The sequence below is a fragment of the Sminthopsis crassicaudata genome, chromosome 6 (genome assembly GCF_048593235.1).
Source record: "Sminthopsis crassicaudata isolate SCR6 chromosome 6, ASM4859323v1, whole genome shotgun sequence".
Taxonomy (NCBI): Eukaryota; Metazoa; Chordata; class Mammalia; order Dasyuromorphia; family Dasyuridae; genus Sminthopsis; species Sminthopsis crassicaudata.
The window spans coordinates 234229225-234242086 of record NC_133622.1 but is presented as its reverse complement, the minus strand read 5'-3'; the positions used below and the strand labels follow the sequence as shown (position 1 = coordinate 234242086).

The 12862-nt window shown below is 43.5% G+C and overlaps 1 protein-coding gene across 1 annotated transcript in view; it reads left to right on the top strand.

The window, feature by feature from the left end:
* Positions 1 to 6638, top strand: part of SYT13 (synaptotagmin 13) — a 51820-nt gene extending 45182 nt beyond the window's left edge. Inside the window, exons 5-6 of the mRNA XM_074276126.1 lie at positions 422 to 551; positions 5485 to 6638. Coding sequence (XP_074132227.1) covers positions 422 to 551; positions 5485 to 5789 — 435 coding nt within the window. The 3' untranslated portion in view covers positions 5790 to 6638. The remainder of the gene's footprint in view (positions 1 to 421; positions 552 to 5484) is intronic.
* The last annotated feature ends 6224 nt before the right edge of the window (positions 6639 to 12862 follow it).

The following is a 12862-nucleotide window of genomic DNA, read 5'->3' as shown; positions in this document are numbered from 1 at the left end:
AAAATGACCTAACTCACTCCTCTCGTTTTGCAGATAAGGAAATAGGATCATATGATTGAGAGATGTCATGTGTCTAAGGTGTCTCTCTCTCTCTCTCTCTCTCTCTCTCTCTCTCTCTCTCTCTCTCTCTCTCTCTCTCTCTCACATACACACACACACACACACACACACACACACACACACACACACACACACACACACCAGCTAGATTTTGAGTCTAGACCTGATGCTCTTTCTGCTGATTTGATGATCTGGATAGAAAATTGATGAGCTTCTGTTGCCATGGTTGTAAGATTTCTTGATTGTTCACCAGACTTCATAATAGGTGGTTGATGCTGTGATTGATGCCGACCCTACTTCATTCAGACTGAAGCCGGCTCAGAATCGACCTATTTATGTGGATGTCCTCTTCCCTTCCCAGGCCCTGGCCACTGGCTCTGGCGAAGTCCTTCTCTCCATCAGTTACCTCCCGGCAGCCAACCGACTCCTCGTAGTCCTGATCAAGGCGAAGAATCTGCATTCTAACCAATCCAAAGAGGTCCTGGGGAAGGGTGAGTAGGGAAGCCCTGGGAGCAATGGGAAGGGCCTTTACTCAAGCCCCGGGGGACCTGGCTGAAGAGAACATGAAGGAGCAGGCATGTGGCACAGCAGGATTTCGGATCAGAAGACTTGGCTTTGAAGATGTACACACATACACACTCGCCGCACACATATGTTATACATGTACAGATATATACTTGAACACATGTATACATATGTATCAAACTTATATAATACATGACACACACATATATATACTTGCTATACAATATATGCATCCATGTACTTGCACATATGCATGTATACATACAAATTGTCTACATATGTAGAGATGGACATGTATGCTTACACATATACATGTGACACACTGTATTATTGCTACAAAATACCTGTATACATATACTTGCACATATGTATGGATGCATGCACACTGGCTACATATGATTATGTGTATTTATATATATATATATAACACATATACACTTGCTACACAATATCTATATACATATACTTGCACATATGTATGGATGCATGCACACTGGCTACATATGTATGTGTGTATTATATATATATATATATACAAACACACACATAACACACATATACGCTTGCTACACAATACCTATATACATATACTTGCACACATATATGTAGACATGCACTGGTCACATATATACACCTACACACGCATACATGAGTATACATATACACATCTGTCCTTGCATACACACACATACACACACACTCATCCACTCACACAGACACACAGAACATTACCCTCTTGTAGATTGCTTTGCATACATTCATAAACCATGTTAAAAAACATGTTTTTTTAGATTTAGAATTGTCTTTCATTTCTTCACCAAGAGCCCTTTCCTTTCCGTATCCCACAATCCTTCCCTGTCAAAAACAAACAAGTCTGTCAGATCGAATGACCTCGCAGTGGGTCTATCCTCCTGTACCATATCTAGCATCCTAGTCCTGTGATCTCTGGAGTCAGGGTTGGTCACTGCATTGGTTCTGAGTTCAGCTGCCTATTCTATGTACTGTATTCTTATTGTCTAGATAGCTTTTCTAGTCCTGATTCCTTCAAACTGTAGCCATTTCTATAACTTCATCTATAAGAATATACTGGTTTCCCTGCCACCATATACACACCCACTCATTGGCTAATAATAATAATAACAACAACAATTGCCATTTAGCAAAGCTTTCAAGTTGGTAAGATTCTTTATATACATATATGTGTGTTTGCGTGTTTAAGCCCTTTTGATCCTCACAACAAACCTAGGAGATAGATGCTATTATTATTATTTCCATTTTACTTGTGGGGAAACTGAGGCACAGAGTGATGCTGTGACTTACCTAGGAATTATTCCTGAGAGCATTTGCATTAATATCTTCTTGATCCCAAGTTCAGCCATCTGGACACTACACCAGGGACACAATCTTTGTCTAGTTCCACTCTTCCTTCTCTTCAGAATTTGCCAGTTCTCCACCTTTAGACCAGCTGAGTTTATGCAATGGCAGAAGGTGTGTGTGTGTGTGGGGGCTAGTTGGTGGGGCCTGAGGCAGGGAGAATCTGCTTGTTATAGGGACCAGCTTACCCAGAGTGCCCACCCAAATGGCCACCTTTCAGGACTCAGAACCCTGCGACTTTCTTTATCAGTGTCAGGGATCCCAGAATCTCTGAGAGGAATCATCTTCCCTTGGGACTAGTATGGGCTCATGGCTGATGATGTGAGCCAGAAGGAACAGAATCTTAGAAATGAGCGCTGGAATGGCCTCAGGAGCCATTCATTTCTATTCCCTCATTTTACAGAAGAGAAAACTGAGACCCAGGGAATAGTGACAGATCCAGTTCACAGCTAACAAATAACAGAGCCCAGTCGAATCTCTTTCCTGTCTCCCAACTTATAGACTTTCCCACTAAGCCATCCCAAGAGGATGGGAATCTCTCGGTCATTGTCCCTGAGCCCCACTGGGCTCCCAGAATGGAGAATCAGAGAACAATACAACCTCAGAGTGGGAAGGGATGGCAGCAGCCGCCTGGTCCAACGTGTTGTCAAGAATGAGCTCCCCAGCGTCCACAATGAGGACATATTCAGCCTTTGCTTGAAAATATCCCTTGAGGGACAGCCCTCCACCTCCAGAGGCAGCCCCTTTGCAATAGTTCTAATTGTTAGGAAGAACCTGTACTCTGGAGGGGAGCGATCACCTGAAAAGCCTGAGACAAGAAGTCTTGTCCCATGATTCCAAGATTGACAACCTTTCCATGACATCTTTCAGGGACTGTCTTAGATTTGTGGGAGCTTTTTTAGCTATAAAATGGAGATCTCTCCTGTCTTTTTCCAGTAGATCCTTGAGGGCAAGGACTGTGTTTCTTATTAATAAAAAGTATTTCCAGCTCCTAACATAGTGCCTGGCACAGAGTAGATGCTTAATACTTGTTTATTGGATTTACTGGATTTTTTTTCCCACTGAAGCAATTGAGGTTAAGTGACTTGTCCAGGGTCACACAGCTAGGAAGTATTAAGTGTCTGAGACCAGATTTGGACTCAAGTCCTCCTGACTTCAGGGGTAGTGCTCTATCCACTGCACCACCCAGCTGTCCCTTTGCTGGATTTTTTACAGCTCACTCAGGTAGTTCTCTTACAGCACTTATTTGTCTCTCAAATACCATTATCAAAAGGAAGCACTAACCACCCGAGGGTGATAATTATACTAATAAACATTGAGTTGTAATTACTCTCCCATTAGCTTCCATAACCCTGAGTTCACTAAAACTGGCTTTGGCTGTTAGATTATATACGAAAATGGAGCATAATGGGAAATGTATTACATTTGGTTTTAGGAGAATCTGGGATTGAAACTTTGCCTTTTGTGATCTTGGTCAAGCCCCTTCCTCTGTCTGGGTCTCAGTTTCTTTACCTGGGATATAAGACAGTTAGACTAGATGGTCCTAAGGTCTCCTCCAACTTTGAATAGTATGAATTCCTATATTGGGCATGGTCTTAAAATTCTGGGAGAAGCTTCTGGCAGTGTGCCCAGAACCTTTTCTCCCTTGGGGAGGGAGAAAGGAAGAGAGGGAGGAAGGGAAAAAGGAAGGAGGGGAGGAAGGGAGGGAGGAAGGAAGGAAGGGAGGAAGGGAGGAAGGAAGGAAGGGAGGAAGAGAGGAAGGAAGGAAAAAGGAAGGGAGGAAGGGAGGGAGAAGGAAGGAAGGAAGGAAGGAAGGAAGGAAGGAAGGAAGGAAGGAAGGAAGGAAGGAAGGAAGGAAGGAAGGAAGGGAAAAAGGAAGGAAGGAAGGAAGGAAGAAAGGAAGGAAGGAAGGAAGGGAGGGAGGAAGGAAGGAAGGAAGGAAGGGAGGAAGGGAGGGAGGGAGGGAGAAGGAAGAAGGAAGGGAGGAAGGGAGAAAGGAAGGAAGGAAGGAAGGGAGGGAGGAAGGAAGGAAGGAAGGGAGGAAGGAAGGAAGGAAGGGAGGGAGGGAGGGAGGCAGCAATGTAAGGGAGGTCACTTTGCCTTGGGTTGGGTATGCAATGTGGAACAGTGGGAAGTTTGGAGCTTGAAGAGGTTGGTTTGAAGTCTAAGAAGCGCGCAGAATAGTGGAATGAGAACTGGTTCTGGGCTTAGAGGAGTTGGGTTCAAATCCCATCTCTGATACTTACTCTCTGGGTGACCTTAGGAGGGCTACTAAAATTCAGTTTCCTCACCTGTAAAATGAGGTGTTGGAATAGATGACCATGATCTGAGGTCATGACTGGCGAAGTCATTGCTTATCTCAGGCTTTGTTTCCCTTGCTATTAAACGAAGGAGAAGAAGATCTCTCAGATCTCTTGTAGCTTTAAAGTTAGACTGCAGAGCCAAGGTGAACGTCTGAAAAAGTCTTTTTCAAAGAACAAGAAAACAGATGAGAGGGATCCAGCCAGCTAGTCAGCCAGGAGACGCATCATCTCAATGGATTTGGAAGGACATTGAATACAAGTGAGAGGAGGCTGAGTGCTGGCTATTCCCAGCTCCCATCTGCACTTGGAAGGCTGCCTTCTCCAGGAAGCCATCTCTCTTCTCCCCATCCCCATCCTCAGCTCTTTCTTCTCCTTTTGATACAGAGGAAAAGCTGCTGATTCAGGATTCAAAGCCCACCTCAAACACTTACTATCTGTGTGACCTTGGACAAGTGCTTAGCACAGTACCTGGCACATCTTAAGTGCTTCATAAATGGTTATGAACCCATTTATTGACATGAAGTCACTTCACTTCCTGGGCCTCAGTTCCGTAAAAAGAAGGAGCTGAATTAGATCACCTCCAAGTCTATCCCCTATCATCTCTAATTCTCACAGTGCCATGTTGGAAACTCTCCCCTTCACTTGGCAGAATCTGATTTGTGACTGGGTAGCTCTCAGACCTGGGCTGGTTTTCCACACCTCAGGGAGCCTTCCTGATCCCAGGAGCTCCTCATCTTCTTGATGGACGCCCAATTTAGTCTGTGATAGCTCAGACTCCTGAGCTCAAGCACTGGTCTCAGCCTTTCTCAGCAGCAGGAATTAAAAGCAAGTTCCTCTGCCATGTCCAAGCTCTTACCACCAGCTTGAAATCTATAATCCCCAAAAGGGAACGACTTAAAATCCCACTAAGAGAACCTCTGTGCCATTGTTCCCAGGAATAAAGGGATGGAGAGGCAGGGATGTATGAGGTGAGAGGTTGGCTTCCTTGGTCCAGATTATGCTCTTCAACTGTATAAAATAGGAGGCTGAATCAGGTTTTTCCCAGATTCCAAATTCTAGGATGTTATGACTAGTTCCATTCTGTCTCCTTCCCTGACTGTTGTCTAAGCTGAGGCCCCAGGAAATTTTGGGGGGCATCATGGTTCTTCTCTAGAGCAGTGTTGAAACTTACCTGTTTGTGTCTCTCATCTTCCCCTCCACTTTTATGCCCCCTCCTTTGCAGATGTCTCCGTCAAGGTGACCTTGAAGCATCAGGCCCTGAAACTCAAGAAGAAGCAGACCAAGCGGGCCAAACACAAGCTGAATCCCGTGTGGAATGAGATGATTATGTTCGAGGTACCCGACGACCTCCTGCGGGCTTCCAGCGTGGAGCTAGAGATGCTGGGCCAGGACGAGGCTGGCCAGAGCCACGTGCTCGGCCGCTGCAGCCTGGGCCTGCACTCCTCCGGCACCCAGCGCAGCCACTGGGAAGAGATGCTCAAGAACCCCCGCCGGCAGATTGCCATGTGGCACCAGCTCCAGATGTAGCCTCCGCCAGGATGGCAGGCCCTCTCCTCCTTGTCTCGCCCACCCTCATCCATCTGTCTCCCCGCCTTCTCCCCATTCCACCCTCAGTCAGTCGTGGGCTCAGATGACTCTGGAAGGTGCTTGGGAAGGTCGATCCCTGTACCGTCAGCCAAGTCGCCTCTCACTGAGCATTTATTAAACAATTACTGTATGCTGAGAAAAAAAGCCTTTGATCTCTGACTACAGAGCCCAAACGGGATCTCTGTGGTCGTGCTACCGAGTACATCCAGTAATTCCCTTCCCACTTGCCAAAAAGATGGGTGAGTTACAGCCCGTGTGCATGAGACAGCCCACACACAGATGGGCAGACAGGCCCTGGAAAAAGGCAAAGGAAAGCTTGATCTGACATTCATTATTTTTGAAAGGCCTATTCTTGAACATCGTGTTCTTTTTTATTGAGTAAATAAAAGTTTCCCTATTTTTTTTAAGAATTAAAAGAACCCCAGAATGTCAGTGGAGAAGAACTTTCAAGGTCATGCAGTCTGACCCCAATAACCCAGGAATAAACTCTTCAGTATCCCTGAAACAGTCAAATTAATCAAGAAACAACTATTAAACACCGGTCCATCCTCTGCTTGAATCCATCCAGTGAAGGAGAACTGGAGGGGTGGAACGAGGGCTGAGTTTGCAGTCACAGAATTTGGGTTCCAATCTTGACTATTTCTTAGTTCCTGTGTAGCCTCGAGCGAGAGAAGTGAAGGTTTAATTATATGATCTCTAACATCCCTTCCATCTCCAAATCTATGATCCTAATCAGGCAATTAGCTGTTTTTTTAAAATAAATTTTATTGATTCTTTTTTGTTTTTAAATGGTAATTCTGGATATACCTCTCTCCCTCTTCCAGCTTTAAATCCAATGCCCCGTGAACAAATAATAATCTGGATTCTTGTTCTGGCTCTATCCCTTCCTTGTAACTATAGATTAGTCACATCGTGCCTCTGGGTCTCAGTTTCCTCATCTGTCAAATGGAGGCACTCAGGCTACTACCTATCTTGCAGGGTGAGAAAACCCCTTTCATAAGGACTAAAGTACTACAGAAGTGTCAGCCGCCATTATTAACTTAATTATATAGTCCTTGAATCAAGCTTTTCTCTGCATTTTGGCAGTGCATGCAAGGGTCCACCCATAGCAAACGGGCAGTTGTGCAGGGCTTAGTGACATGTACACTGAATACAATGTCTGAGCCCAATCAGTGTCTTTGTTCGCGTTATAAAACAGTGGCTTCTGGCAAATATTAAGCCTAAGCTTGTTGGCCAAAATGTTGGGAGGCAGTTAAGGTACAGTGGGGAGATCCTGGCTCTGGAGCCTCTGACATTGATTATCCATGTGACACCGGGCGAGCCCCCTCTCAGGATCTCAGGCTCCCCATGATAAGAATGAAGGGGTCAGCTGATGTTCCTTCTGCTCTAGATCTGGGAACTTCCTTCTCTAGCAGGAGAATAGCCAAAGACCTGGCCACATGAATAGAGTATGCGTCAGGAGATGACGTGGTTGAGTGGAGTGGATGACGTGGTTGAGCCCAGGGACACCTGAGGTTTCTTTGTTGTCTGCCTTTGATTCAGCGAGGTGCACTGGGCAATTTGCTCAGTCTTTAATTGTCTCGGTTTGGCCCTGTCTAAAACTGGATGAATGACCCCTGACCAGAGTTGTAGGTGGGCCTTTTGGAGACTTTGAGTTTTTACTGAGGACTCCAAAGGATATTATTGGCTTGTGTTATTTTCTTTCCGTTCTGGTTTTCTAGCAGGGAGCATCAGAAAAGCTGGAGCAGTGTGCATGGCTAAGACTTCTAGATCTGAGAGTATCTGGACTTTGGAATTCTATTAGTCAAACACTTATCTTTCAGTGTTGGAACAGATTAAAAAGCAGAACCCTTGCTGCAATGGGAAAAAGAGTCTAGAACTCATATACTAGACTTTAGAAAGGGGACTTTGCAATCTGGAACATAGTGTGCTAGAGTCAAATAAGACTTTACAAAGTAGAACATAGAATGTCACGGCTAGAAGGAGCCTTAAAACACAGGACGTGGAATGTTAGAGTGGGAAGAGCCCTTAAGGAACACAGGATGTTTGAATTGGAAGGGACTTTAAGACACAGAATATATCAGAGCTGGGAGGAGCTTTTGAACATGGAAGGAAAAACCTTAGAACACAGAATGTCTCAGATAGGAAGGACTTCAGGATAAAGAAGGTCAGACTTGGGAGAGCTCTTAGAACACAGAATGATAGAGATGGAAGGGGCTTTTGGACATAGAAAGTAAGATCTGAGAAGTACCTTAGAACATTGTCATTTAGGAAGCCCCTTATATATAGAATGTCATAATTTACAGGGACTTTAGAACATAGAAGGTCAGACCTAGGAAGAACCTTAGAACACAGAACGGCATACCTGGGAAAGACCTTAGGACATAGAAGATCAGACCTGGAAAGGATTTTAGAATATGAGTTGTCAGAGCTGGGAGGGCCCTTATAATATAGAATGTTAGAGGTGAGAGGGCCTTTAGAACATAGAATTTCAGAGCTGGGAAGAGTCTTAGAATATAGAATAAGTCTTAGAATATAGAAAATGAAGCTAAAGGGCCTTTGGAGATTATTTACTCTGTCTTTTATTGAACATTTAGGGACATTGAGACCCTGGGAAGGAAATAGACTTGCCTGAGCTTACAAAGGGACTGAGTAGCAGACTGAGGACTTGAAACCTTATCTCCTGGGGTCTCTTCTAGTGGGAGTGCTGTGTCAATACAATATCAATATAAATAAATAAGTGCATTCGAAAGCTAACAGAGCAAATGAAAAGTTATTTGAGAACACTACCAGTTTTGTGGGGGAAGTGGGATTAGGGGGTTAGGAAGGTCCTAAGGAAACTGGGATTTGAGCTGACTGTCTTGAAGGAAGTCAGGTGGTTAAGAAGTGGAGGTGATGAAGGAAGGCCTTCTGGACACGGGAGACAAGTACTTCAGAAGCTTAGAGATGGGACGGGAAGAAGAGCAAGGTGGCCAATGTCACAGGGTCCCTTGGCCCAATAATTAGAAGGGAATAAAGTATATGAAGATCAGAAAGGAAGGACGAGGCTGAGTTACAGAGAGCTTTAACTGCTAAAGTTAAGAATCTATATTTAATCCTGGAGATCTCAGAAAGACTGACAGAATAGAGGGGTGAAGTGGTCATAGAAAAATCACCTTGGCAAGCTGAGTGGAGGGTGGATTAAAGTGGAGGATCAAAGCAGAGAGGAAAATTAGAAGAGTATTTCAGTAATGCAGGTGAGAGGCAATGACCTAGTGGTGGTTGGGTGAAGGACATAAACATACATGTGTACATGCATACAGACATACATACATATATATATATATATATATATATATATAATACAATATGTGATATAATACAGATTTATCTATATGTGTGTGTGAGAGAGAGAGAGAAAGGAGAGAGAGAGAGAGAGAGGAGAGAGAGAGAGAGAGGAGAGAGAGATGAGAGAGAGAGAGAGACAGAGAGAAGGAGAGAGCAACAGAGAGAGAGACAGAGACAGAGACAGAGAGACAGAGAGAGAGAGACAGAGAGAGAGACAGAGAGAGACAGAGACAGAGACAGAGACAGAGAGACAGAGAGAGAGACAGAGAGAGACAGAGAGAGAGACAGAGAGAGACAGAGAGAGAGAGAGAGAGAGAGAGAGAGAGAGAGAGAGAGAGAGAGAGAGAGAGAGAGAGAGAAGAGGAGAGGAGAGAGAAAAATGGGTGGAAACAGAAACCAGAAGACATGGTAATGAATTGCATATTTGGTGGTGATGGAAAATGAGGGGCAAAGAAGTTGTGATCCTGGCTGATTAGGAAGTTGATGGTCCCCTCAACACCAACAGGAAAGACAATTCAGAAGAGGGGAGGGTGTACAAAGGAAAGCCAATGTGCTGGTCTGAGGTGTCCTAAAAGCTGCTGGTAATTCAAGATGGAAAGAGGACCCAGGATAGAACCTGGGGGCAGGTACCCACATAGTTAACATGTGTGTGACATGAATGAAGAACCAGTAAGCGAGACCAAGAAAGAGCAGGCGGATATATCTGGGAAAGCCAGGAGAAAACAGCATCACAAAAACCCAGAGGCAAAAGACTATCCTAGAGAATGTGGTCAGGGCTCTCAGATGCCACAGAGCGGTCGTGAAGGTTGAAGATGAAGAATAGTCCATTAGACCTGGTAATTAAGCTCGCTGGGACCTGTGGTTTTCCTGGCACCTCTGGGGCACTTCTAGGCAGTGAAGGAGCGCTGTAGCAATCTGCTTGAGGCTCACAGGATGTAGCATCTGAAGGGATCTTAGGGATGAACTAATCCAGACTCTCTGATAGATGGGTATTTTTGAGGGTCAGTCTTGCTGTTCTGTGTCCTGAGTTGGGCATTCAGTTTTGTTTTAAAGGGAAATGAACAATTAATTATATCTGGAGAAAAACAATCGGAAAGCTTATCGTAGAAGGAATCAGAGCTGGATAGTCTGGAGAAGTCAGTGGGAATGGGAAAGATCTGATAGCCATTTGTGGATGGAGTCACACCTTTGTGATGTTGCACAAGTTGTTTCATTTCTCTGAGCTTCAGGTTCCCTCATCTAGAAAAGAAGAGAATCCGGCTCAATGATCTTTTAGGTTTCTTCCAGCTGTTTATGAAATCCCTCACTTGATGAAATACGGACCCATCACTTTATGAAATAAAGTCAGTGAAGAAGAAAGACCACAAATTCCATCTGCCTGGCCCAAGTCAGATGACATTTATCTTATTTCTTAAAGACTGGGCTCTGAATATAAAATGTCAAGGCTGGAAGGCACCTTAAAACAATGACAAGGGTAGAAGGAACCTTAGAATAAAGGGTCATTGCATGTTAAAGTAGACTGAAATGTTTCAAAATGCAAAACAGAAGGCCAGCATTAAGAGGATCCGAGAGCAGTTGAATATCTGAGCTGGAGGGAGCAATCAATGTCACAGATGAATGGGACTTCACCATGTAGCATGTTATAGCTATGCTATGTCTGTAAATTTAAAATGTCAGAACCAGGAGGGATCTAGAAACAAAGAGCTTGGAATGTCAAAACTGGGAGAGATTTTAGAACACAGAAAATAGAATGTCAGATCTGGAAGGGATTTTTAAAATAGAATATTAGAAATGGAGGAGGAATTTAGAACATGGGATGTCAAAACTGGGAGAGATTTTAGAACATAGAAAACAGAATGTCATATCTGGAAGGGATTTTAAAAATAGAATAATAGAAATGGAGGGGGAACTGATAACATAGAACATGGGATGTCAAAAGTGGGAGAGACTTTAGAACACAGAAAACAGAATGTCAGATCTGGAAGGGATTTTAAAAATAGAATATTAGAAATGGAGGAGGAATTTAGAACATGGGATGTCAAAAGTGGGAGGGACTTTAGAACACAGAAAACAGAATGTCAGATCTGGAAGGGATTTAAAAAATAGAATATTAGAAATGGAGGAGGAATTTAGAACATGGGATGTCAAAACTGGGAGGGACTTTAGAACACAGAAAGCAGAATGTCAGATCTGGAGGGTACCTTAGAGAGAGAATATTAGAAATGAATGGGAAGTTTAAGAACATAAGATGTCAGTGGTAGGAAGGACCTTAGAACACCGAATGTCAGAGCAGAATGGGACCTGATACCGTTGTATATTGGCACTGGAATGGACCTTAGAACATAGTCCATGGAATGTTAGATCTTAACATTCTATGTACGTTGATGTGTATCCCTATCTTTAGATCTTGGAATGTGGATAAACATTGTGGGACTCATTTCAGAATGTCTTTTGACTTTAGTTCTATTCATCAAACATTTACTAGTCAGTTAACCAGAATTTATTAAGCATCAATTATGTGCCAGATGGATTAAGTGCCAAAGTCAACAAATAAGAAAAAGGAAAAAAAGAAAGGCCAAAGGTCTCTGTCCCCAAGAAGCGTGTATCCTAATGGGCGAGATACCATATAAATAAATAGATGCATACACAGAATAGATGGAAGACAGTTTCAGAGAAAAGACATTATGGCTGAGGAGACCGAGAAAGGTTTCTTGCAGAAGGAAGGATTTGAGCTGAGTCTTGAATGGGGGCAGAAGGAAGGAGAGAGAGCATTCTGGGCATGGAGGATGACCACCATAAGGACACTATCCACCAAGTGGGGCAGCTGGGAGGTGCCATAGTGCATAGAGTATCAGGTCTGGAGTCAGGACCCAAATGGGGTCATGAAGAGCTGGACATGATTGAAGAACAACTTGTGCTTTTACCTTTTAGGCTTCTTCCAGCTCTTTATAAAATCTCATTACTTTGTGAAATACAGTCCCATCACTTTATGAAATAAAGTCAGTGAAGAAGAAAGACCACAAATTCCATCTGCCTATTTTGGGAACTGAGGGTAAAAGTTGAAACAGAGGCTCAGTGATCCTCTTAAAACTCATCTTTGCATTTTCATATGTCTCCAATCCCCTTCACTTGTAGATGTGTTGAGCAATAATATGATACAGAACAAAGATCTGATGTGTATGTCATTACCAAGGAAATGGGTTTGGGTACACAATTTATCTAAACCGTCTGTGGGTGCTGACATAACTTAAAGATACTGACTACTTCCTGATCAAGACTAGAATGAGCTTTATAGACATAGTAACTTTTAGATAAGCTTTCTAGGTAATTCAAATATGGTCGTGGGATCTGAAAATGAGAACATAATGATATCTCAACCTCTAGGACAGTCTCAACAGGGTTCCCACAGTTTATGCTTGCTTACTTCCAGTAATAAGGAACTCATTACCACATAAGGGAGCCCACTCCATTGTTGGACAAGTCTAGGTGTTAGAAAGTTTTTTTTTTCTGACTACTGAATCAAAATCTGTCTCCTTAAAACTCCTCTTTATTGCTGCTGGTTCTTCTCTCACAGGTCTTATACTCTCCTACATGGTAGGATTTTAGAACTGGAAGCTATTAACCCCATCTCTCATTTTTCATCCCTCTCTACATTTTCTCTCCAAACTCCATATCCCCAGCTCCCT